Here is a 23,997-nt window from a genome sequence, read left to right as displayed (position 1 = left end):
CCGACAGGCGTCGAACTTGTGGCACTTCTAAGGGAACTTGCCCGGAATCAGGCATAGATCACTGATACACAGCGACTTATGGAAGAAACTCTCAAGAAGTTGGCGAAGAACAAAATATCTAGGGAACAAAAAGGTCACAACGCAAACTCAGTATCAGGTAAAGCACACCCTCAGCCAACACACTCTCGAACTTCCATGCCGACCTTCCCGCCACGAACGGAAGCACATCACAGAGAGAGATTACCAACTTTCAAAGAGATAAGACAGGACTAGAGGAATGCAAACCTTGAAGAAGACATTTCCTACAAAGATTACGTAGATCTGAGAATGAGATACTCGGGAGGCGAAAACAGAGCAGGATACTTTAACGATGATCTCAGGAGAAAATTGAGTAAGGTGAATCTATCTCCATTTGACGGATCGGGTTCCATTTCAGCACAAGTGTGGGTGATGAATGCCGATACCTACTTCTAGCTGAATCCTATGCCAAAAGAAGAAGCTATCAAATTTGCCGGGTTGCACTTGGAGGGAGTTGCACACGAATGGTGGCACCACGGCACCATCACATTAGGGCATGATCAAATAAAGACCTATGCGAAGTTTACAGAGAGATTAATAGAACAATTTGATGGGAAAGACACTGAGCTCAATTTCAAAGAGCTGGCACAACTGAGGCAAACTAGATCGGTAGATTAGTTCATTGCAAAATTTTAGAGACTTTCTGTGTTGGTCACGGACATCTCCGAAAGAAGGCGGGTCGTGCTCTTTATGGACAGACTAGCAGAACCACTAAAGGGTTGGGTGAAGGAATTCAATCCGTCTACCCTGTCAGAAGAAATCAATAAGGCACAAAGTATGGCATCGTCGTCGGCATCAACCTCATCCTTTCGAAGTCACTCACATCCGAAACCGCCAACATTTTTGAGGGACAAACCTCTGCCCAACAAGCCGTCACTGGATGAAGCTACCTGACAGAAACTTCGAAGGAAGAAATTGTGTTTCAATTGCAAGGGCCCTTGGGAGCCTAGCCACTGATGCCTCGGGAAGGGAAAGATCCATTACATCGAGCTGGTGTCCGATGATGAGGACGAACACGAACAAGACGAAATGCTGGCTGAAGATGACCAACCTAACACTAACACCAACATGGCCAGTGTAAACCGTACGAAGAGGATTGCCACCTTGGTACAGCACGGAGGATCCATTGCATTGGCTGGCAATCCGAGGTGCACAATTTTCCGTGTGCGAGGTACACTTCAAGGACAAAAGGTTACAATAATGTTGGATAGCAGAGCTACTCTGAATTTCATAAACTCATCCTTAGTCAAGCGAAGAAGTCTTTCCCTGCATGCACATTGTTCCTCAGTTGAGCATCACAATGGTGAATCACATGGTGACGAAGGACTTTTTCATAGTGGACCTCACTGGCATGGAAGTCATTCTTGGCATATAGTGGATGGAGACCCTTGATGAGTACACTCAGAGTTTCAAACGGATCGACTTCACTTTTGTGGTTGACGGAAAGAAGGTTGTCCTCTGAGAGATGGCAAATGAAGGGTCGAACAAAGTTTCTGTGCATCGGATGGAGGGAATCTTGCAGCACGATGACATTGCTTGGGCTGCGCATTGTTTTATCTCGACAGAACCTATAAAGGAGCACCAAACACCTCCACAGGATGAAGAACTTCAGGATATTCTAAATAAGCATGAAAAGGTTTTCATGGATATTCCTACTAGCATACCACCTCATCGAGGGTTTGAGCACACTATCAAGTTGGAATAAGGAGCAGAGCCAGTCATAACCAAATTGTACCGCCACCCCAAGAAATTCAAGGATGAGATTGAAAGGATGATTCAGGAATTGCTTGAGAAAGGGTGAATCCGTCCCAGTTCTAACCTGTTCGCATCATCCGTGGTGTTGGTCAAAAAGGACGGAACGATGCGCATGTATGGAACAGGTATCCCATCCCAAGAATTGATGAGCTGCTAGATGAACTACATGGCGCGGTTTATTTTTCAAAAATAGATCTCAGTTCCGGATACCATCAGATCCGAATGAGGGAAGAAGATGTGTAGAAAACAACTTTCCGCTTCCACTATGGACATTATGAGTTCCTGGTCATGGGGTTCGGTTTGACCAACACACCTGCTACATTTCAATCATGCATGAACCGCATCTTCAACAAACAGTTACGTAAGTATCTATTGGTATTCTTTGATGATCTTATTTATAGCAAGACATGGGAGGAGCACCTGAAGCATCTAAATGAAGTTCTGAGTATCATGGAGTAACAGTCCCTGTTCACCAAGCAATCCAAATGTGAGTTTGGTATGACAGAGATATTGTACTTGGGGCATGTCGTTAGTAAATACAGGCTTCAAGTGCATTAGGAGAAGATTCAAGCTATCCTCGACTGGCCTCCCCCAAAATTACTCACGGATCTGTGAGGATTATTCGGACTGTGCAATTACTACAGGAGATTTGTCAAAGGATTTTCTCAGCTCAGCGCACCTTTAACGGATCTGTCGAAGAAAGGGGCTTTCCAGTGGAATGAAGAAGCACAACTCACCTTTGATAAGCTAAAAGAGGCCATGAGCACTTGCCCGGTTCTTGCACTGCCTGCCTTCACCTAACCGTTCATTTTGGAATGCGACACATCCGAGGAGGGCATTGGAGCGGTTCTGATGCGGGATAGACACCCCATCGCCTATGAGAGCGAGAAGCTTACACCAGCAGAACGCCTGTATTCCATCTACGACAAAGAAATGTTGCCCATCATACATGCACTAACCAAGTTCGGACAATATCTGGTAGGTGCCAAGTTTGTCATCCGTACAGATCACAACAGTCTAAGATACTTCCTAGAGCAGCGGGACTTGAACGAACAACAACAAAAATGGGTAAGCAAAGTTCAGTCTTTTGATTTCAACATTGAATATGTAAAAGGGAAGAACAATGTTGTTGCAGACGCCTTGTCCAGAAAACCCACCATCTACTCGCTAGACCAAATCTTAGCTAACTGGAAGGCACAACTGCTAGTAGAATATTCCAAGAATACATTTTCCTGTGAGATAATGGATGGCCACACCCACGATGATCGGTACAGAGTGGTGGATGATATCATCTACTAGTAATAAAGACCAGATATACCTAGTGCCAGAATCCAAACTAAAGAAGAAGATCATGAAGGAACTACACAACTCACCTCTAGCTGGACACCCCGGCTTCCTTAAAACTTACAAAAGTATTCGAGAGAGATTTTCATGGAAGGGACTGAAAGGGGATGTGTTGCAGCATGTAAGAGAATGTACAGTTTGCCAACAGAACAAGTCCGAACACACTCTTCCTGCCGGGTTGTTGCAGCCGTTGCCAATTCTCGAACATAAGTGGGAAAGTATATCAATGGACTTCATAACAGGTCTTCCCAAGGTGAACGGAAAGCACTGTATCTTCGTAGTGGTTGATAGATTGACAAAGTATGCACACTTCTTCGCCATCCCTTCAGACCTTCAAGCTGCACAAGTCGCCGACCTGTTTTTCAGAGAAGCCTTTTGCTTGCATGGGTTACCCTGAAACATTGTTAGTGATCGGGATGGACGATTCGTCAATATTTTTAAGATGGAATTATTTCGAATGGCAGGAACAAAATTATCACCGAGCAAGAGTTACCACCCACTGACAGACGGTCAAACTGAGATTGTGAACAAATGGCTTGAAGGCTACCTTCGGAACTACGTCTCGGCACAACAACGAGCATGGATAAAATGGATCCATCTCAGGGAGTATTGCTACAATACCACGTATCACATGTCTATCGAGATTGCACCATTCAAAACTCTGTACGGGCACGAACCCCTGTCCTTCATCGAGATAGTTCTGGGTGATAGTCGCACTCCAAGGGTGAAGGATTGGCTTCAGGAGGGACAAGACATACTAAGGAGCTTGAAAGAGAACCTGCAGCAGGCACAAAATTGACAGAAGATGTACGCCAACAAACATCGAATAGAGAGGAGTTTTGAAGTAAGGCATCTAGTCTATCTCCGGCTTCAGCCATACCGAAAGTCTTCATTAAAGGGAACAAGAAAGGAAAAATTGAAGCCATGTTTTTATGGTCCCTATCGCCTGATCCACCACATTGGTGAGGTAGCGTACAAACTTGAACTTTCGGAGGGTAGCCACATTCACAATGTCTTCCATGTTTCCTATCTGAAGAAGGCTATAGGGCAAAATGTCATAGTCGCTACTGACCTTCTGCCACTCAATGAGGAAGGGAAGCTCATTCTGGAACTTGCTGAGACTCTCGAAGTGTGTGAAAAGGCCCTACGGAACCGCACTGTGAGGGAATACTTGGTTCACTGGCGACACCTACCGTTGGACGACACATGGGAAGGCGAGCACATCCTCCAGCACTCAACATTGCACTGCTTGAGGACAAGCAAATTTTGGGACGAGAGGACTGTAATGTTCCCGTTATAAAACAAATAATAATTTAATCTTTGTAACGGCCCCATTGATTTATTTTATCTCGGACCCATTTTTTTTTTGTTTTCGTAGTTTGTGTTGCCGTTGGCTATCTTTGTACACCTTCGGAAAGGTTTCCTCGACAGGTATTTAAGCACGACTTGTAGGAAGTCTGTAGGCATGCTTTGGACTTTATTTCTCTGTACTGCGGATTCCTGTTGGAGTTCGGGATTGTTCCCCAATTCAGAAGTGAAAGATCTTCCCTATTTGGCTTGCACGGTTTCGGTAGAATTCAACCCTCACCTTACTTCATTGGCGTTCATATTGGTCTGTATCTGGCAAATTGAGGACTTAATTGCATATCAATACCTGTTGATAAATCTTTTGGCTCTGTTTCTGCAATTTGTGTATTTTTCCTTCTACAATTCTAAGTAGCATCATTAATTTGTCTTGCACCGTGAAGCATCTTCATACATTCCACTCTCCACACTCACCGTACACCATTCCTGGCTTCCGTACGGCCTTAATTTTCTTGGTACGGCAAGTTTTGTGCTTCCACTCTAACAATACGGGCACCCAAAGATACCGTACGGCTTCCTGCATTCCGTACGGAATTCTCCACTAGTCATACGGCCTTTCCTCACAGTCGTACAGCCTTCTACAATACTGTACGTTATCAAGACCCTCCCATACTGCTTTCCCACCATACGCATGTTGGCTTCTTCCACCATACAACTTCCTGTAGCAACTGTATGGCTTCTTATAGTCACCATACGGCTAACACATCAATCTTGTACGGCCTTCTAGCACACGTACGAACTGTTAGCAGCTCATCTTGGCAATTTCATATAGAGATCTATCCCTGACGTACAACTAGCAAATTAATAACCGTACCTTCTGCACCCTATTGCACATTCATACTGCCATTTGGGAACCTTCAGCCTGCTCAAGGTGAGTCGCCTAGGACATTACACACTTCTATCTCCCAACTTCAATCCTAGGGTGGTCTAGCTTATTTCTACCTCTCCAAATGTCCTATCATGAAATCTACACTTATATCTCCCAACTTCAGCCTATCAATGGAACGATGAAGTGGTGGATCATGACTGCAAGAAGAAAATAAGGGAAACGAACCAAGCAAGAACAAGAAATAGAATCCGCCTTTAAACCAATCTTCACCTCTAAAAATGAATTGAATTTTACCTTAAATCTGCCTTTACCAATAACCGGGCCCTCTTCAAATTTGGATCAAATTTCGGAAATTTAAAACTTCCTTGCAAATAATGATGCCCTAGCAAAGATCAGAATTTTGACTTCCTTGAAATCGCCCACACATGCCGAAAAATCAGAACTCGAATCATATACCCACTTCACCAAATAAAATTGCCCAATTCTGAAAGGAGAAATCGCTGCCAAGAAATGGGAAATCAGACTTAACAAAAATCTCACTAGCTCGAAAAAATCGGAAATGCTCCAAAAATTGTCCTAGGTTAGAAATTCGCCCAAGCAACAAGAAGAAAATGCCGCCAAGAAATGGAAAAATCTGCCCCAAGAAGAAATCGCCCAAGTCTGAAATTTACCTCTAGAAGAAAATCGCACATCCAAGGAGGAAAAAGGAAAGAGAAAATAAGAGGGGAAGCCCCTCTTATGCCAAACCTTTTGCCTCTCCAACTGGGCCGACCTGCCTGGAGGGAAAACAAAATTAAATTAGCTCCTTAATTAATGGCCTAAATTTAAATGCAACATTAAAATTACTTAGCTCATAGTGAAATTGGCCCATTTAATTGTCAGTTTTGATCAAAAATTGCAAAATAAAAACAAGGTAAGCCTAGGAGATGTCAAAATTTTCATTTAACAACGTTTTGGTAATAAAAATATCATTAAAATGAAATCTAGCAAGCCAAAATCGATTTTCAGCTCCAAATTACCAATTTCCTTTAATATTTTAAAATGTTCTACGCAAAATTTCAACCCAATTAATGCAATTTTGCAATTTAATTCAATTTTAATTTTGCAATACAATTTTAATTTTTTAACCAAAATAATTAATTTTTCTTGCAGTCAAAATCAATTTTCCAATTTCAATTTCACTATAAAAAAAATTCCTTTTTCACCAAAAAATTCAAAATTTTCCAAAACAATTAAATCTAAAATTCATTCTGAAAATGTCTGAGCTTATACAATTATTTCAAATTTTCAAAATCTGTCTAAGTCCAAAAATTTGCAAACTTATCCTACCGGATATAGTTTTAACCATAGTTTGCAAACTCTCCAAGTACTCTCAGAGTTTCCGAGTACTCTCAAGTTTTTTTGCTGGGAGAGTACTCTCAAGTTTAACTCTTGTGTATTTATAATGTCAAAAAATGTAGGTAAATATGTTGATGCGAGGAAAACATTGGATTAGATGCATTTTTCACATCATTATAGTGTTATAAAACTACACATTTTCTCTATTGAAATGTCAGTTACTAATTTAATACATTTTGTAATTGTATTCTACAAAAACATATATGTTTATTTGAGAGATTTTAAATTTTAGTACTTTCTGAGTTGCCGAGTTTTCCCCGAGTTTTTGTCGAGTAAATGCCGAGTTTTTTCCGAGTTGAAAATTTTTGGCTTGCCGAGTACTCTCCGAGTCCGAGTCTGCAAACTATGGTTTTAACCATTGAAAAAATGTTGTTGCTGAAACCTGTTTGGCCTACGAATAAAATTACATGCTCCAAAAAATCAAGTCAACACTGGGTGAAAAAACAAATCACATCCCTCCTGGCCCGAAGGCGTCCAAGGTGTAAAATTTTCAAATCGAAAACCTTTGGACAACTCCGAAAAATTTGCCAAGGTAACCGAAAAAAGGGGATCCCCAAAATTTTGGGGAGATGATGTGAAAACCTCACAACAATATCCACATCCGAAGGCTATGAGTTCGTGTCAAAAGGATGCCGTGTCTGCATCCAAAGATATGCCTTGTTTGCATTGAAAGGGTGTTGTGTTTGCATCTGAAGGTGTGTCATGTACAAGAGGCTTAAAAGACTGTATGGGTATTCCAAAGAACACTTGACATCCCACCAAGCCACATGGAGTTGTTCATCCATACACGGGGGTTCTCAAACTCGAGCACCAATAGGAATACATTATATTGCTAGTCCTTGATCTTCGTATAAGATTATCACTATAATTAGTCCAATTAGGTCACAAAGTGACTTAATTAGAGAAATTAGCAGACTAGGGAGAATCTCTCACCTCTGGAACTGGTCTCCAATTCAAATTCCTAAATAGAAATCACAAGCACAAGACAATTACTTATTGAATTAATGATAATGATCTTCCAAAAAGTACTATTAAATATGAAACTATAGCACCTATTATGCAAGGTGACACCTAACCCAAATGGAAGCCACAAACTTATATTAAATTTAGGTCCTTCTTAAGCCAAGGTGGCACCCCCTTGAATAGATAACTAGCTCTAGAGGGACCAAAAGAGCTAATAGCAATTAAAATGGGCTCGGCTAGAGAAGGAAAATGACAATCTTCCTTTGTTGGAATCATGCTCTTAAGCAATTTCAAAATTTGGATGCTCTAAAATCTGCTTACTCTCTCCTGTAGCATTGTACGTTAAGTTCCTTAATCACCTCCGTATAAACTCGGTATGTCCTTTGTTCTCCTACTCATTGAAATGATTAGTGACAACAATTTGGTTTTTAGCTTCTATCAATTTAGACTTTATTTCTTTGTATACATATATCTATTGCCTCATTTACAACCTAAGTAGCGAAATCTTTGCCACGAATGACATGCAAGTAGGTTGTCTTGATTTCTTCCATAATGATCTCCACTGCTTACAAATCAGTAAGGGAAATGTGAAACTCATCTTGACCTCTTGGCACATTTTTAATAATATTTCCACATGCCAATTTGTGCTATCTGAACTAGATAATATTTTCAAGTTCGCCAAATAGTAAGAAATGACTTTCATAGTCTTGATCACACCAAGATAAATTGTTATAATGTTGCATGAAGAAATTAGAATTCCTTTCAACTGCACTTCCAAGGCCACCACAATTCCCCTAGCCTCTTCAGCAAAAAATTGACAATGCAATTCATCAAGGTCACTAAGACTCTGTTTGAGACCAGCTTTGAGCACATAAAAATCTGATTTATGTTCAATAGAATTATTTCCTTCAATGCGTGGCTCTTGATATGAGGTAAGTGCAGCATTAGAAGTAAAACGAATTTCATAAAGATTTTTCTCTTTAGACTTGTTCCAGAAGTCAAACCAAAATCCTCCTGTCAATGAAAAAAAAAAGGAAAGAATCATCAACCTTAACTGATTTGAAATTGTTATCCTTTTTGCATGCCCAGAATCAAGTGTTTACAAGGTAGTTGTTTTAGCTTGCTCCTCATGGATTGACTAAGCATCATTAGCTCCCTGAAACTCTATCTCAGAGCCCTCACGAATCAAGGCACCATTCCCATCTGTATTTTTGTCCTTGACACCACTTGGCTGCAGCACATCTTTTACCTTATTAACTCCACAAATGCAATCAGGTGTCCAAGCCTCCTGATGTGAAACAAAACTACTCTTTTCTCATTTGGTTCTTACTCTTTTTGGAGACCCTATAGCTTATAAACCCAATGAAAGTAGTTCTTCTTCATTCATCCAATTTTATTAACTTCTCAGTTTTCTTCTTAGCCAATCTTTTTGAAAACTCATAAGCAATATGTGACACATCCTACTCCTTGCTCCAAATGCCAAACTAGTCAGATTGCAACTACTTGGAGATATCATCATCTTCATATAAAATTAAGGAAAAAATAGTTTGCAACTTAATTTAAGATTGTATCAACATTATTTTCTGATTTTGGTATGAAGCATTGGAACATTTGAAGAATTAAATCTTCACTTGAGATAAGTTAGAATGATAGTTGATCTTACTCTTGCCACAATTTCTAAAGTCGTAGCTCTCTTACCAAATGTACGGCCTTTGATATCATGTAACATGTGAAAGCCCTCCGCAATCAGTTGTAGAACCTTGCTCAATACGTCACCATTATAGGGTACTACAGGAGTCATTATTCTTGTGATCTCCCTAAGACAAGAGACAACTACGAGTTTTACATCTTCATGAGGATCCTCCAAACACATTTGCTGGACCAAAGCATGCATTGATGGTTTAAAAGCCCAATTCAAGAGCCTCCAATCATATTGGTCTACCTTGGAAAAATGTGAGTCTAATTCTTCCAGTTTAGAGAGAACACCATCAGGAAATTTCATGGACACCAATCCTAATCCAATTATATGGAGCCAATTTCCTAGCTCCTTTTCTTTCTGCAAATCTCTGTGGTGAACACAATTCAATATATAATTGAATTCTTTTGAGAAATGATCAATTTTGCAATTTTCTCTTGGCTTCATAGTTTTTCCCAAATTGAATTTCAACAAATCAGATGCATAATTTCACAACCTAGCAGATTCACTGGCTCTGATGCAACTGTAATGGCCTAACCCTGTTTGTAATAAAAATTGTGCACCGCTTCCATCAGTTCATTTGTGCAGGCATTTTATCGAACAGTTTGCAAGCCTGTATAATTGACATGCTTCTGAGTGTACATTTAATGTTGGCATGGTGAAAACTTTCAGATATTTTTCATTCGCAAATACTATGCATGAAATTTTGGCACATTGATTCTTATTTCAATAATCATATACAAAATCATTAAACAAAAGCATTGCTATGACATGAATGTCATGAACTCAGCCATGGAATTGAAGCTTCAGAGTACCTTAAATGGACTGCTTTCTTGAACAATGCAGATCTGAAAATTACCCATAATCTGTAAAATCAGTAATCAGTTTTATTAAGCTTGATGAACAAGAGAAATGCAACCCACCAAGTGTATGTAGTATCCTCCAATTGTGAATATTTTTCAAATATGACCATGACAATAATTACTTTAATAGCCACAATCACAGAGTTTTGGACTATGTACTACACAAGCCATGCGATCAAGCACCCAAGACTCAAGATAGTTGGGTCAAGCTACCAAATAATCAACAATCTCTTATAGCAATCAGCATAGAAAGCCATCATGGCACATATAGGTTAAAGAGTAGAGGTCTGAGGTAGGAAAGAACGATGTATATCAAACATATTCATGTGTTTTCAAGCATTTTGACTCATGATTTTCCTCATTTTATGGTAAAACATCTTGTTTTTTACATGATATTATAGTAATCAAACATCTTTTTTTTTTAAATGTTTCGTTTCATTAAATTATTATTATCATTGTGAAGAAAATCAGTCAAAAAGTAGATGATATGATACTTTAAAGTGATTCTAAACTTCTAAGAACCATCCTATTTTTCATTTGCTAAAGCTTCTCTTCAGTTATCAGATATCAGATTGTTTGATTATTTATTGAGGTACTACTTATTGTACACCTGTGTATAACAACTAAATCCAAACTATTATAATCGTCATATCAATTCCTGTATCATAACTAGCTCAACTTGAAACACTCTGTGTTATCTGTAAATATTGTGTAGCCGAAAGGGTGTTGTCGTCGGTAAAGATTTTGTAGATGACGGGTTCATGTCGTCCGTAAAGATTTGTAGCCGACGAGTAGATTAGGATTGTTATGTAGCTAACGGACCCCTTTGGGAAGGTTCGGCGGAGAGTATTTATACCTCGTCTGGGATCATTGTAAAGCATCTTATCTTATCAAGCATAATGTAATGTCTCGGTATATGCGAATAATAAAAGGAGTATTGTTGTTGCTGTGTTTGTGTGCGATAATTTAATTAATCTATGCGGTAAACATTTGGTGTTGTTGCCCTATGAACCTGGAAGGAGGGAGGAATGAAGCTTAATGCCAAATCAGCTTAACAAGGATTGAAATAAGGTAAAGGGAAAAGATGGAATACATACTGCGCAAGAAAATTTAATTTTGGCATAGGAAGCCGAACGCAGAAGGAGGCTCCAAAAGATTGCTGACAGACACAGAAGTGCGGAAGAATTGTTGGAGGAGACTCGATAGCGGGTGGAGTTGGTGGAAGAAGCCAGGGAGGAGTTTTTGAATTTGTATTCGCCAAGGGAAGAGAATCTAGACGGAAGGGAATCGACTCGCACGGCTCAAAGTGCCGAGGGAGCAAGAGCGTGGAGTGAACTCTTCGTCCGGGATACACTTCCGAAAGGGACAACTTCAGAAAATCCTTCTTCACCAAAGTTCGCAACTGTTGAGACCATCGATGTGGGAGAACAGACCGCCAGTGAGAGTGCAGACCGCTAGTGTGGAAGAGCAGACCACCGATGTGGGAGAACAGCCCGCCGGTGTGCGAGTGCAGACCGCCGATGTGGGAGAGCAGACCGTCGGTGTGGGATAACAAACTGTCGGTGTAGGAGTGCAGATTGCCGGTGTGGGAGTGCAGACCGATGATATGGGAGAACAGACTGCCGGTGTGGGAGTGCAAAGCCACGGTGGGGGAGTGAACACTGCCAATGTTGCAGGATCGAACAACGCTCGTGCACAAAATCCAGTAGTGATGGCAGGACCAAAAGAAAAGCTGCCAAAGTTTGATGGTGATGGTACGGCCGATCCCATGCGACACTGTAAAACATGTGAAACGATTTGGAGGGAAAATGGCATAACAGATGCAAACGAATGGGTGAGGCAATTTCTGGCAACCCTATAGGGTGTCGCAATTGATTGGTTTACTGATACAGATCCACAAAAGCTAAACAGTTGGGACAACATTAAAAAGAAGTTTATTGCAGAATTTCAACTGTTACGCGATGATAACGAAATTGTAGCAGAGATATTCAATACTAAGCAAGGGAAGAACGAAACTATCCGCGTCTACGCCAGGAAATTAAAAGATTTGATAAATAAAATGAAAAATAAGCCGATGGACGGACTGCAAAAATGATGGTTCGTGGAAGGCCTACGCCTGAAGTTGCGGAAGAAGATGAAAATTGTGCCACCGTCGTCATACACAGAAGCATACAATAGAGCAATGAACTTGGAAAGTGAGCAGAAGACGAAAAAGAAAAAGAAGAATAGTTCATCCGACTCAGATGACGACGCATCCTCGGGAGAGGATAGTAGTGATGATGAAAGCAGTAGCAAGAAGGTTCGCACCCTACAGAAGGACATGATCTGTATGATGAAGGAATTTAAAAACATGCAGAAGGAAACACAGGGAAGCGAACTATGGTGCACAGAATATAAGGCAGAAGGTCACACAAAGGGATCCTGTCCAAAGAACTAGTTTTGCGAGATATGCCAGATCATGGGACATTCCATAAAAGAATGCCCCTTCAATCTGAAAACCAGAGGACCTCAACAGGTGCTTCTTAAACAAGCAGCTTCCACGTCAGGAGGGAACGGAAACACAAACATTGATGGTGCCACTTCGGGTGGGTACAGAAATAATAACAGAGGGCAAAACAACAACAACAATGCCAACAATAACAATGGCAGTCGAAGTCGAATTCAGTATGATGCAAACGAACGGCTGATCGTTCAGTGCCGAGCATGTAATTTGTGGGGCCACTTTTCCCAGGATTGTACAACGGCAAACACACCAAAATTATTATGCAAATGGTGCAGACCCGACAATCATGAAGATGCCAAGTGCCCAAAGTTCGGAGTAAATTTGATCACTATTGGGACAAACGAAGAGGAGGTTCTGCCAATTACACGGAGGCAAGCAAAAGTGTACCCGAACCCAACAAAAGAAAAGAGAAAATTGGGGGAAGTACAGGCAAAGATTGAAAAGGCATCGCAAGCAGAGACCTCTCGGCTGAAAGACACCACCAGCACCTCGGCAAGGAACGCCGCGGAAAAAAACATCGTACGGCAGATTTTACAAATAGAGGTACAGGTCAAGATAAATGATTTGCTTCTTACAATGCCTCAACTCAGATCGACAGTCACAAATATTGCGCCAACGACAGGAGAACCAAGAAGAGGAAAGGAAATTATTGCCGGTGGAGAAGACCTAATGTTGTTGGAACTTGCATCCAGACGGCATCCAGCAATCGTCAAGATGGGGATTCTCGGAAGTGTGCTGACGGACACAATTGTCGACAGCAGGTCCGGCGTGAACGTCTTACTCGAGGATACCTGGAGGAAGTTGGGACAACTGACGCTATGGCCACCTACATTTCAGTTGCTGACAGCAGACCAACATAACATAAAACCTCTCGGCGTTCTGATGGCACAATCGGTAACAATTGGCACATAGTCATTCTTGCTGGACTTCGTCATGATTTCGTTGAAGAGAAAAAGATACGACACCATCTTGGGCCGCAAATGGCTTATTCAAGCCAAAGTTAGACATGACTGGAAGAAAAAAACTCTATCACTTGAAAGTAAAGGCCGGAGATTCGTCATTGATTTACACACACAAATGGTAGGTGAGGAGGCGGCGTCGTCAGACTCAAAAGGTGAAGGCGAAAGTGACGACGAAGGAAAGAAGAGAATGGAACCGGACGAAGGAGTATTGAGACTAGGAGGATCGAATGATGACAACCTAGACTCAGTGAATGGCCTTTTACCACTAGCAAATAGAAGACTAAGAACTCTTTTCGAGTTGTAATATGTTAAGGGTGGACGAACGTGAGAAAAAAGAGAAAAATGAATGTCTGAAGGAATACAGAGAAGCAGAAGAAGGAAAGAGGGTTACAGTTGAAGCTAAGGGGAAGAACATACAGTACAAACCCAGAAAAAGGAAAGATCCCACCGTCCGGTACATGGTGAATGGACCGCACAAAAAGAAAAGAATACACCACACCATAAAATTAGTTGAAGGGTGCCGACAGCAAGGAAATAATTTGGATGAGTGACGATCACAAGCACAATGGACCACGAAGGTGACACAAAACAGATGCAAAGCGTGGCATGATAAGCACTTGGAACTGAACAGATTTCAGTTGGGGCAGTTGGTGTTGAAGTATGATGGACGAAATAAACCAGGGAAGTTTAAGGTCAGGTGGGTCGGGCCATACCAGATCCGGGAGGTAGGTGACAATGGAGCAATAAAATTGTGGACCTTGGACGAGCAAGAAGTGCCTCAGGCAGTGAATGGGTCAAAGTTGAAGATGTATCATGTTAGAAACATACCTCCGACGTCACGGAATGACAAAGTCCGAACTCCCTCGCCGTCGCAGAATGGCGAAGTCTAGAGGGATAACTAGGTATGTTGTATTTTTGTTGTAAAAAAAAAAAAAGGGAAAAAATCGAAACGAAGTGAAGTGTGCCTGTGGGCACACCCTACGGACTGCTGCCCCACGGACAAGATGTCCCACGGGTGGTCCTACGGATGCCCAGGGGTGTCTTATCCCCGCAGACGTTTACTGCTCCCGTTCAAGTTGCTTCCGCGGCGTCTTTCCTAGTCTTCCACGTGGATGTTTCCTTATTCTTCCGTGGATGTTTCATTATTTCCCCGCGGATGTTGGTGGTGTGTTCAACATGGATGTTTCATTATTTCCCCCACGGATGCTGGTGGTGTGTTCGCCACAGATCTTTCTCTCCTGCGAATGAGTTGCCTTCCTACAGACTGTCTTAATTCCCCACGGCTTGCTTATGCTCCACGGACCTTGGCCTTTTACCCCGCAAGGTGTCTTGTCTTTCCGCGGATGCTATTCTGCCATGCCCCACAAGTTGAATTGTGATTTTGTCATTTTGTGCGGCATTATTGTATTCTTTCTCTGCGGACGCCTTCAAGGGATGGTCTTGTACATTGAAACGTATCGCTTCCAGCCATAAAACCAGATTGAATCAAAGATAACTGTCGCTTGGGGTCTCTTTAGCTTCTGCACATCTGCCATATCTTCATGTTGTGGAATGCAATCAGAGTTTTTTATGAACTTCAAAGGCGTCTCAAGCGTAACAGGGTGCAAGTATATAAATTATGGTTATCTTTCTCTTTTGCGATCATTGAGCGGGTTGCAGCATTCTCTTCGAGCCCGGATGAGCTCTCCATCAGCACTCTACGACTCATGTCTGTAGCTTTGATCGTAAGGCGGCATATTGTGAAGGGCAAGACTTGTAGACGGCAAGCTAAGTTGTAGCGGCTAATGGCTCTAGCAGTTGAAGATTGCTCCCGAGGTTATCTGGCGTGGGAGGTGTGCTTGTGGTTTGGCAATTGGTTACATGGGAGTGAAGGCAAAAGGAAGCAGTCAGGAGTGAAGGAGGCAAAAAAAAAAAAATGATGACAAATTGAACCAATTCGAAACGAGTAACACATGATGCCAAAGGGAAGAGAAGTACATAATCAAGTAGAAAACATAAGCGGTTGTCAGAAAGAGTGTTGGATTAGAAGAAAATCACAAAAATGGTGTTTCGTGTGGCTTCGAAAGCACTGCCCCTCGACCCCGCTGGGGACGTTGCCCCCTAGACCCCCAGTCGTTGCGATTATCAGTCGTGGGAAGTGCGACCAGTTGATGAGACCTGGAGCTACTGTGAGCATGGAGTGTCTGTGTACCAGAGGCACTTGGAGCAGATTTTGGACGTGAAGCTATCTTGGTGGATGCGTAGAGAGCTCGGGAGGAGCTGATCATCCAGTTGAAGGTAGTTCAGTGACACTTGGCTCAGTGGACCCAGAGTTGGAAGCAGAGAAAGCGGCACAGGTGGCTATCAAGGTCAGCTTGACTAAGGAAATAGTATTGTGTTAGAAAATGCTACAGATGCATCTTGGGTTGGAGACTAGTTTGTTGCAGCCATAGGACGAATGTGAAAGTGATGTGACAGAAACAGATCTATCTTGTTGTACTTAGCCAGTTAATGTATTTTTTTTGTTAATTTGACTCGAGTATTTTGTAATTGTCGTCCGAAGACGACTTTTTCTTTTGGGGGGGATGATGTCGTCTATAAATATTGTGTAGCCGACAGGGTGTTGTCGTCGGTAAAGATTTTGTAGCTAATGGGTTCATGTCATCGGTAAAGATTTGTAGCCGACGGGTAGATTAGGATTGTTATGTAGCCAATGGACCCCTTCGGGAAGGTTCGGCAGGAAGTATTTATACCCCGTCTGGGATCATTGTAAAGCATCTTATCTTATCTTATCAAGCATAATGTAATGTCTCAGCATGTGTGAATAATAAAAGGAGTACTGCTGTTGCTGTTCGTGTTCATTGTCTGTGCGATAATTTAGTTAATCTATGCGGTAAACACTCTGCAGCTTTCAAATGAAGCAGTTCATTCATAGTACTTTATAAAACTATAGTACATTTAAAACAGTTCATTATTACGATGTATAAGGCTGATTAAATAATAACACTAACCATGCCCAATTTGACTGTAATTACTTATGGAATGTAATGCTTGGCCCAAATATGAAAAGGCGATTGCCATTTTCTGGTCGTTACAAATAAAATTATGATCCATCAAAACTAGATTTCTAATTTACATGGTTTTTCATGAGTATATAAATAATCAGAAATCTAGTTTCCCAAATCCATAAGATATACTATGCAAACGATATCTAAAATGCAGCGCAATACTAGTGCTAACAAGATTTTGAGAAATGAAAAACAATGAAATTAAACTGTATGTTGAGAACTACTACTTACGGAAAACATCACATAATGTCTGAATTTGTAGAAACATAATAGAAACTTACCAAAATGAGGCCAATAATGTTACTTGGAGAGCTGGAGTATATGGGAACTCGACTATGACCTTTTGACATTATTAATTTCATTATATGCCTGAAGGAGAATGATTCATTTAGTGAAGAAAAGGGAGAAGCATACCATTCCAAAAAGGATGCCATTATTTACTGCAAAAACAAACCAATAGTGTTGCGCAACATACATATCAAGGTTTGCGTCCACATCAAGAGAAAAAGCTTTAGAGATTGGAGTCATGGCATGCAATGCAGTTTTTTGTGTCATTTCCAAAGCTCCTCCGATTATCATTGTCTCGTCATGTGTTAACTCTCCTCCTTTCCCAGCCTGTATGTATAACGTCCAGTAGTAATTTCAGATTTCTTAGAAAAAATGTTCTAGCAATATCTTAATAAAATCTCATCTACACAACATGTTTCAACACTAGAAAGAATGGATCGTGAATTACTTACAGAAAGATACATAACCTATTACAAATAAGTAAATTATTGAAAATGGCATGGAGACATATTTTGGAACTCCAAGAAAACAATTACAAAAGGTAGAGAATAGATAACTACAAAAAAGGGAAAAAATAAGGGAGCTCCAAAACACATGAAAATCCTATAGATGGAAATAAGTATGAGGAAGAAAACCAATCAATGGTAATACTGCTTGCTACAGATATTGAAGGCTAAGATTTTTTGTTGTGACATCTATTGAGGTGTTGTGATGATGTCCTCTTGCTGCCACTGTTGTAGAAACTGGCATTGGCAGGATTCATCAGGAGAGCTTGAAGTCATGGTTGAGAAAGAGAAGTTCATAAAATACAAGACTAGTCAATAATCTCATCAATATGTCCTTATAAAGATAAAGAATAAAGAAACAATGATTTAATGGAATGAGCCACAGTAGAAAAAGTCCTTGGGAATTAATTAGCATAACAAATGATAGTCATTTTCTATTAATTAGGAAAAATTTAGTTTCAGATTAGAGTTGGAATAGGATATTTAATCAAGATAAAATCAATTATTTTGTCCAGCTTAAAAAAATAAAAAACTGCACAGCCCAAAGGCTAGGCACAAACAAATCACAAGTTTTTGCCAAATCTTAGTAACTATGGACTGAGCTATAAATATTAAAATTAAATGACTGTTTGAAACAAAAGAATACAATGAAAGAGAAGCACACAAAATTTTTCCTAGAAAACCCATCTTGGTAGTGGCATTTACACTTTTGCAGGATTATAATTCCATGTTGTAAATACAATGAGTTGTAAAATAGTGGAATAACATTTGTTCCACTAGGTTACATAGACAATGGTAAGACCATGGAATGAATTACAACAGAATTCTACTTCTGAATGTTGTATAGTACTCAAATCTTCCTCCCATGGTTCAATTAACTCCTCTTGTTACAAAAATTCAGTATCATAAAAGAGTTATTAAAAAATGGAGAGGTAGTCTACTTATATACAGACTAACTGAGAAGAAACCTAGAAACTTTCTAAAAGGCTAACAAGAATGTTTCTATGTTATTTAGAAATTTCCTAATAAACTAACTACGACTAAATGACCAATAATATAATATTAAATACTTTATTACCCTTCCTTGATGGTCATCTTATTGGTGTTAAGTAACATGGATCGTTTTCTACAAATGTACTAACATGGCCATAGTAATTGATGTGTCCAAATGCACATTTGGATCTCATATAAATATGAGAGGAGACATGGCTCATGTCTCTATGGTGTAATCATCATTTAAATAATATTATATTAACATGAATAATAATAATATGTATAACCATATATATATATATATATATATATATATATATATATATTATAAACAATAATATATGTTATTATCATGGATAAGCATATATATGAAATGATGATTACCAATAACAACAATGTATATCAAATTGAATCAATCCGACTGAAGCTACAACTTTAACACTCCCTCTTAGTTAGGGAGGATTGATATAGAACACATTATGCTCTCAAGTATATCATCACCTTTCATAACATACAATTGAAATAAACTCCATTACTTTAATATAAGCTTAAACACCACCTTAAAGTGTGGTCTATAATAGTAACCATGCCATGGTGTCTGACAAGATCCGGCCCAAAGAACCATGATGAGTTGGTTATCATAGTGTCTGGAAAAATCAGGCCCAAAGAACCATGGTAACAAGTCTACCATTTATAAGAACACCACCTTACAATGGTTGCCTTCTGTCATTCATGATCATGACTTCCAGCACTCCGGGACAACAATTTAATGAAGTCTATCATCATAACAGGTCTATCATTTATAAAATCATCATCTTACAATGATTACCTTTTGCTTATATATGTCAATGAAAGGTTGTCACCTTTCATTACATATCATAACAGCATCATGTAGTAACTTACATGATATCCACCATGAACCACCGTAGCTGCTACTAGAGGGTGGAACAAGGGTTTTCACCTTAGACTTCTCTCTCATAGAGGAGAGCACATTACAAAGAGTTTCACTTAGAACTTCTTGTAATGTCCCCATCCTTTTAGCATCTCAATGAAGTTCTTAACCTTTACATTCTCCGAAGGCTAAGTGGAGAAATAAGGAGAAATTGATTAAATTAATTTCTTATAAAGTCATTAAATAAATTAAAATTAGAAAGTAACGTTATATTTAATTAATTTAATTTTCTAGAAGCACAGCTAATTATTGTATTGGAAAGGCGGAAGCTTCTAGAGAGTGCATTTTCTAGAAGTACAACTAATTATTGCCTTGGAAAGGGGGAAGCTTCTAGAGAGTGAAATTAAATAATATTTTATTTCCTTCTAGAAGGGTGAAGGAAAAGAATAAATAGAAGCAAGAGTTTCATTGTTAAACATCTGATTATTGTCAATTGCATTTGATATAAACTTGAGAGAAGAAACTAAAGGTTTCCAATTTCAGTTAGGCATTGGAGAGCGTCAATTCTTCAGTGTTGCTACCATTTGAGGTGGTGAAATATCCACTGAATTTGGCATTCAGGAGAGCTTCATTCTGGAGTTCTATTTGTTCTTAAATTGGAGAATACATTTATTGCTGCCTGCTATAGTGTCGTGAACAGTACCTGTGCTACAGTGCTTGGCTTGATTATGATTGCAATTTCATCTTCTTCATTGGGTGATTTGTATATTAGGTTCTACAATCAATTTGCATCATTTAAATTGGTCATTTGGCATTGTAAAGGTGGCTGTCATAAGTAACTATAGATGCACATTTTATATCATATTTATAATGTTATTTCTACTCAGTTTTTTTTTAGGGTTGCAAAGCCAAGAGCCTTGGAATATTATGTTAAGCATTGAAATAGAAAATATCTCACTAAAGGAGTGATAAGTTGTAAGTCTATATATTTGATGTAATGTGCATATTTATATCTTCCATGATTGACATAATATTATGCATGTCAAGTGTTTGACAAAATACCAATTGGCTGTAAGTGCACATTTTTCATTTAGAATTCATCTATATGCATTTCAAAAGCCAAAAGAGAATTGCATATGCATTTAGTTATTTTCTTAGATATAGTAGTAATCAATTACAGGCTTTTAGATTCCCTTTGATATCATTTCAAGCAAGCATAATCAATTTGAAACTCAGATTCAGTGTTTGACAATTTTCCTTGACCTGCAAATCAGCAAGTTGAGGTTCGAATTGACAAGGGATATTATAGTGGTATTAGAGCTTGCTTGCAAAGTGTTTGACGAAATGTCATACAACTAAACTAGAGAAGGAATTGGTGTTTGACAAAGTTATAACCGATTTGGGTTATTATAGTGGTATTGGAGCTTGCTTGCAAAGTGTTTGACGAAATTTCAAACAACTGAATTAAAGAAGAATTTGGTATTTCTCGAAGCTATAACCAGTTGGGGTTATTACACTTCTCCTCATAGAGAAGATATCATCCACAAAGGATTGCATCTTAAAATTTCTCCTTCTGAACAATGATCCTGGGAAGTCATGTCCTATAGTTACTTTGTCAAAATTGCATCTCATAGAGAAGATATCATCCACAAAGGATTGCATCTCAAAATTTCTCCTTCTGAACAATGATCCTGGGAAGTCATGTCCTATAGTTACTTTGTCAAAAACTCTCTTCACCCGAGGATACCTGTCAAACTCACTCTGAATCTTATATCAATCTTTTGATTTTTTTTAGTGATAAGTCAATACTTGCTCATGATGCACACAAGAGTAGACCCATCAAAATCATGCAGTCAGACACGTGTATTTTTAGACTCTGATTATTAATCTTTTGAGCTCCAATGTTGCCTTTGAAGAAGTGTCAAACTCCCTCTTAATATAGAAGGATACTCATAATCTCGATCATCACGGATATTTTCTTTAAGAGCCTCACTTTATTCAACTTGATCATCACAACTTCTTTGGAGCTACTTCATAAGATTTAGTCTATAAAATATGCCTAATGTACCATTCTTCTTTTCCTGCAAGATCATCTTTAGATACAAAGGAAAAGATCAAGGGAAATAGTTCATATAGTACATATAGAAATATAAGAGAGACTATAAGGAATAGATAAATGTAATACTTATAGATAATAAATACTTCTGTACATCAAGATCCTTTATAATAATTTCTCCAATGAAGATTCATATGCATTAAATCAAAAAATGCCTCCAATGGGGAATGAAAAATTGGTTAAGGTAATCATTCACCCACCGCCACCCCCTCCCCCCCACCCCCAATGTAGAATTCCCGCATGCTTCATCATTATTAATTTGAACCATCAAGTAGTATAGTTCAACAACTTTGAAAAGAGTACCACTTCCACTTCTAGATGAATATCCATAATTATATTCATATTCTATCCTCTTGAAATGATCTGTGTGTTCTTGCTTTGTTCTATTTCATAATCCATATCCTTGTCATCTAATAATTCTTCTTTGTTCTCTTAACACTCCATAATACCAATCTTTATTTCAAAGGTACATAATTCGCCACCCGTATTTAACCTTATAGTAGGTCCAACCTTGGATTTCCACCACTAACTTTCTATACAAAAAGATTCTCATCTGACTCTTCCTCCGACATTCCTCTCACTAGACAAGGCTTCTCATCAAGCATTACTTTCCAACTCATTTTAAATATTGCGCTTATAATTCTTTTTTCAAAGATCAACACTTCATAATAAATTTGTACCCTTTAATTTTTGAACATTTCATTTATTTCTAGTTTCTAGATTGTATTGACTAACCTATATGATAGTCTTCTCAGCCTTGATCTTAGACTCTCCTCTCTCACAAGATTTCTATAAATGCCTCAAGTTTTTCTTATTTTCTCCATCATATAATCCTTATGTATCTATACATATTTATTCCTCGTCATTTTTATTATTATATTATATGGAATCTCTGTATATTTTATCCCATTCCTATTCTTTATGGAATACATTTCTTATGGCCCCATATCACACAGAATGAGAGAAATTCAACACTAATGAGTTATTTGACTTCATCTACAATATTTTGAAAAGCTTTGAATTCCCTCATCTACTTACTAATTATTGATTTTGTATAAATTCTCCTTAATATTGAACACATGTATAAATCGCATTAATTACTTATTCATCATGCCTTAAATCCCAACATTATTTTCTCAAAAATTATATATCTTCCTTAGCAGGCTTATGAACGCTTGGCTTGAATTCTATTGCTAACCTGACTTCTACATCTTTGACAACTTTAATTATTTTATTTTATTTATACTTGACCAACCACCCACTTGACTCCTCACCACTCATATATAGAGATTTTTCGTCCTATTGGATTTTTCTTGCAGTCGTAGTAATCTTATCATCTTCCCAATACGCTGCTTGATGAAATTGTTGTCAAATTTACTGAAGTTGATTTACAATCTCTATTAACTGGCATTAACACTTCCATACTTCACTTACCAACATTCACGTTGAACCTCCAATAATTTGATGAATATAATATAGTACTTGCTTGTTCCCTCAAAATTTATTAAGGTGTATTATAATTTGAATGATCAGTGATAATTATAATGCTCTTGGCTATTAATGGAGTGGTCCTAATTCTTATTCGATGACTCTGTGGCATTGGGAGTGTAGGTTAACTATGTGCGTATCATGTAACTCTTTTATTATATATATAATAAAGGGCTGAGAATTGTATTCTCCTCCATGTGTTAACCATGATTTTGTGTACTGATATTTAGTGTATCACATCTCTTAAGTAGATAATGAGGCTTATTTGAAACAAACGTCTTCCTTGGAGCCATTCTCTCTACGAAACTAAAGGATCTAAATATGACTCTGTATACCAATGACTTTTGAGATTGGCCACCAACGATGTGCAATTATTCATTGTTAGGGCTACAAATGTATTATCTTTCTTCAATTATTCCTCTTCGGCAAAGATGTTTCATGAATGCTTCTCCCCATAATCGATTACATTGCAGAATTTCCATATTTTTGTCAAATGTCCTGCATGGAACGGCCCATACATGTTTACCCAGCTTAGACTTTTATTTTATGAAGCTTGTGTTCTTTCACATTCAATTTTGAACGTTTCTATTCCAAATATTCAAACATCTTGCTGGATAACCAATCACATAAATATCCAATAGCATCATTTGAAAGATGATCCAACATATCAATATTTTTATTTTGGTCAGTTCTTTGCTTCATACTCCAATTGAAACATTTGCTTCAATATATTGTTTTATATCTTCCATCGAGCTCTATATTCATTATATCCTTCAAAACTAAACTGCGCTTCTTATTTTTTGCAATTATTTTAGGTGTCGCCTTTGGACTAGACTTCCCATTATAATCATAGTTTTATGTTGCTTGAGACTTTTATAATAATTGTTGTTCATACTTTGAGTTTTATCGTT

The 23,997-nt window shown here is 38.8% G+C and overlaps 1 protein-coding gene across 3 annotated transcripts in view; it reads right to left on the bottom strand.

Moving 5' to 3' along the window:
- LOC149559119 (DUF21 domain-containing protein At2g14520-like) overlaps nt 1–23,997 on the bottom strand; it is a 267,823-nt gene that overhangs the window by 136,333 nt on the left and 107,493 nt on the right. For 2 of the 3 annotated variants that reach the window (XM_089833060.1, XM_089833062.1), the window contains 2 exons: nt 17,279–17,418; nt 17,085–17,172 (listed from right to left, as the gene is read on the bottom strand). In XM_089833060.1, the coding sequence (XP_089689186.1) occupies nt 17,085–17,172; nt 17,279–17,418 (228 nt within the window). Of the gene's footprint in view, nt 1–17,084; nt 17,173–17,217; nt 17,419–23,997 lie in introns of all 3 variants that reach the window. The other variant, XM_089833061.1, reaches the window with a different exon arrangement.

The sequence above is a fragment of the Cupressus sempervirens genome, chromosome 5 (genome assembly GCF_028749045.1).
Source record: "Cupressus sempervirens isolate cs-2001-9-10 chromosome 5, ASM2874904v1, whole genome shotgun sequence".
Classification (NCBI taxonomy): Eukaryota; Viridiplantae; Streptophyta; class Pinopsida; order Cupressales; family Cupressaceae; genus Cupressus; species Cupressus sempervirens.
The sequence above is the reverse complement of the archived record's forward strand: the minus strand, read 5'-3'. Positions and strand labels throughout refer to the sequence as shown.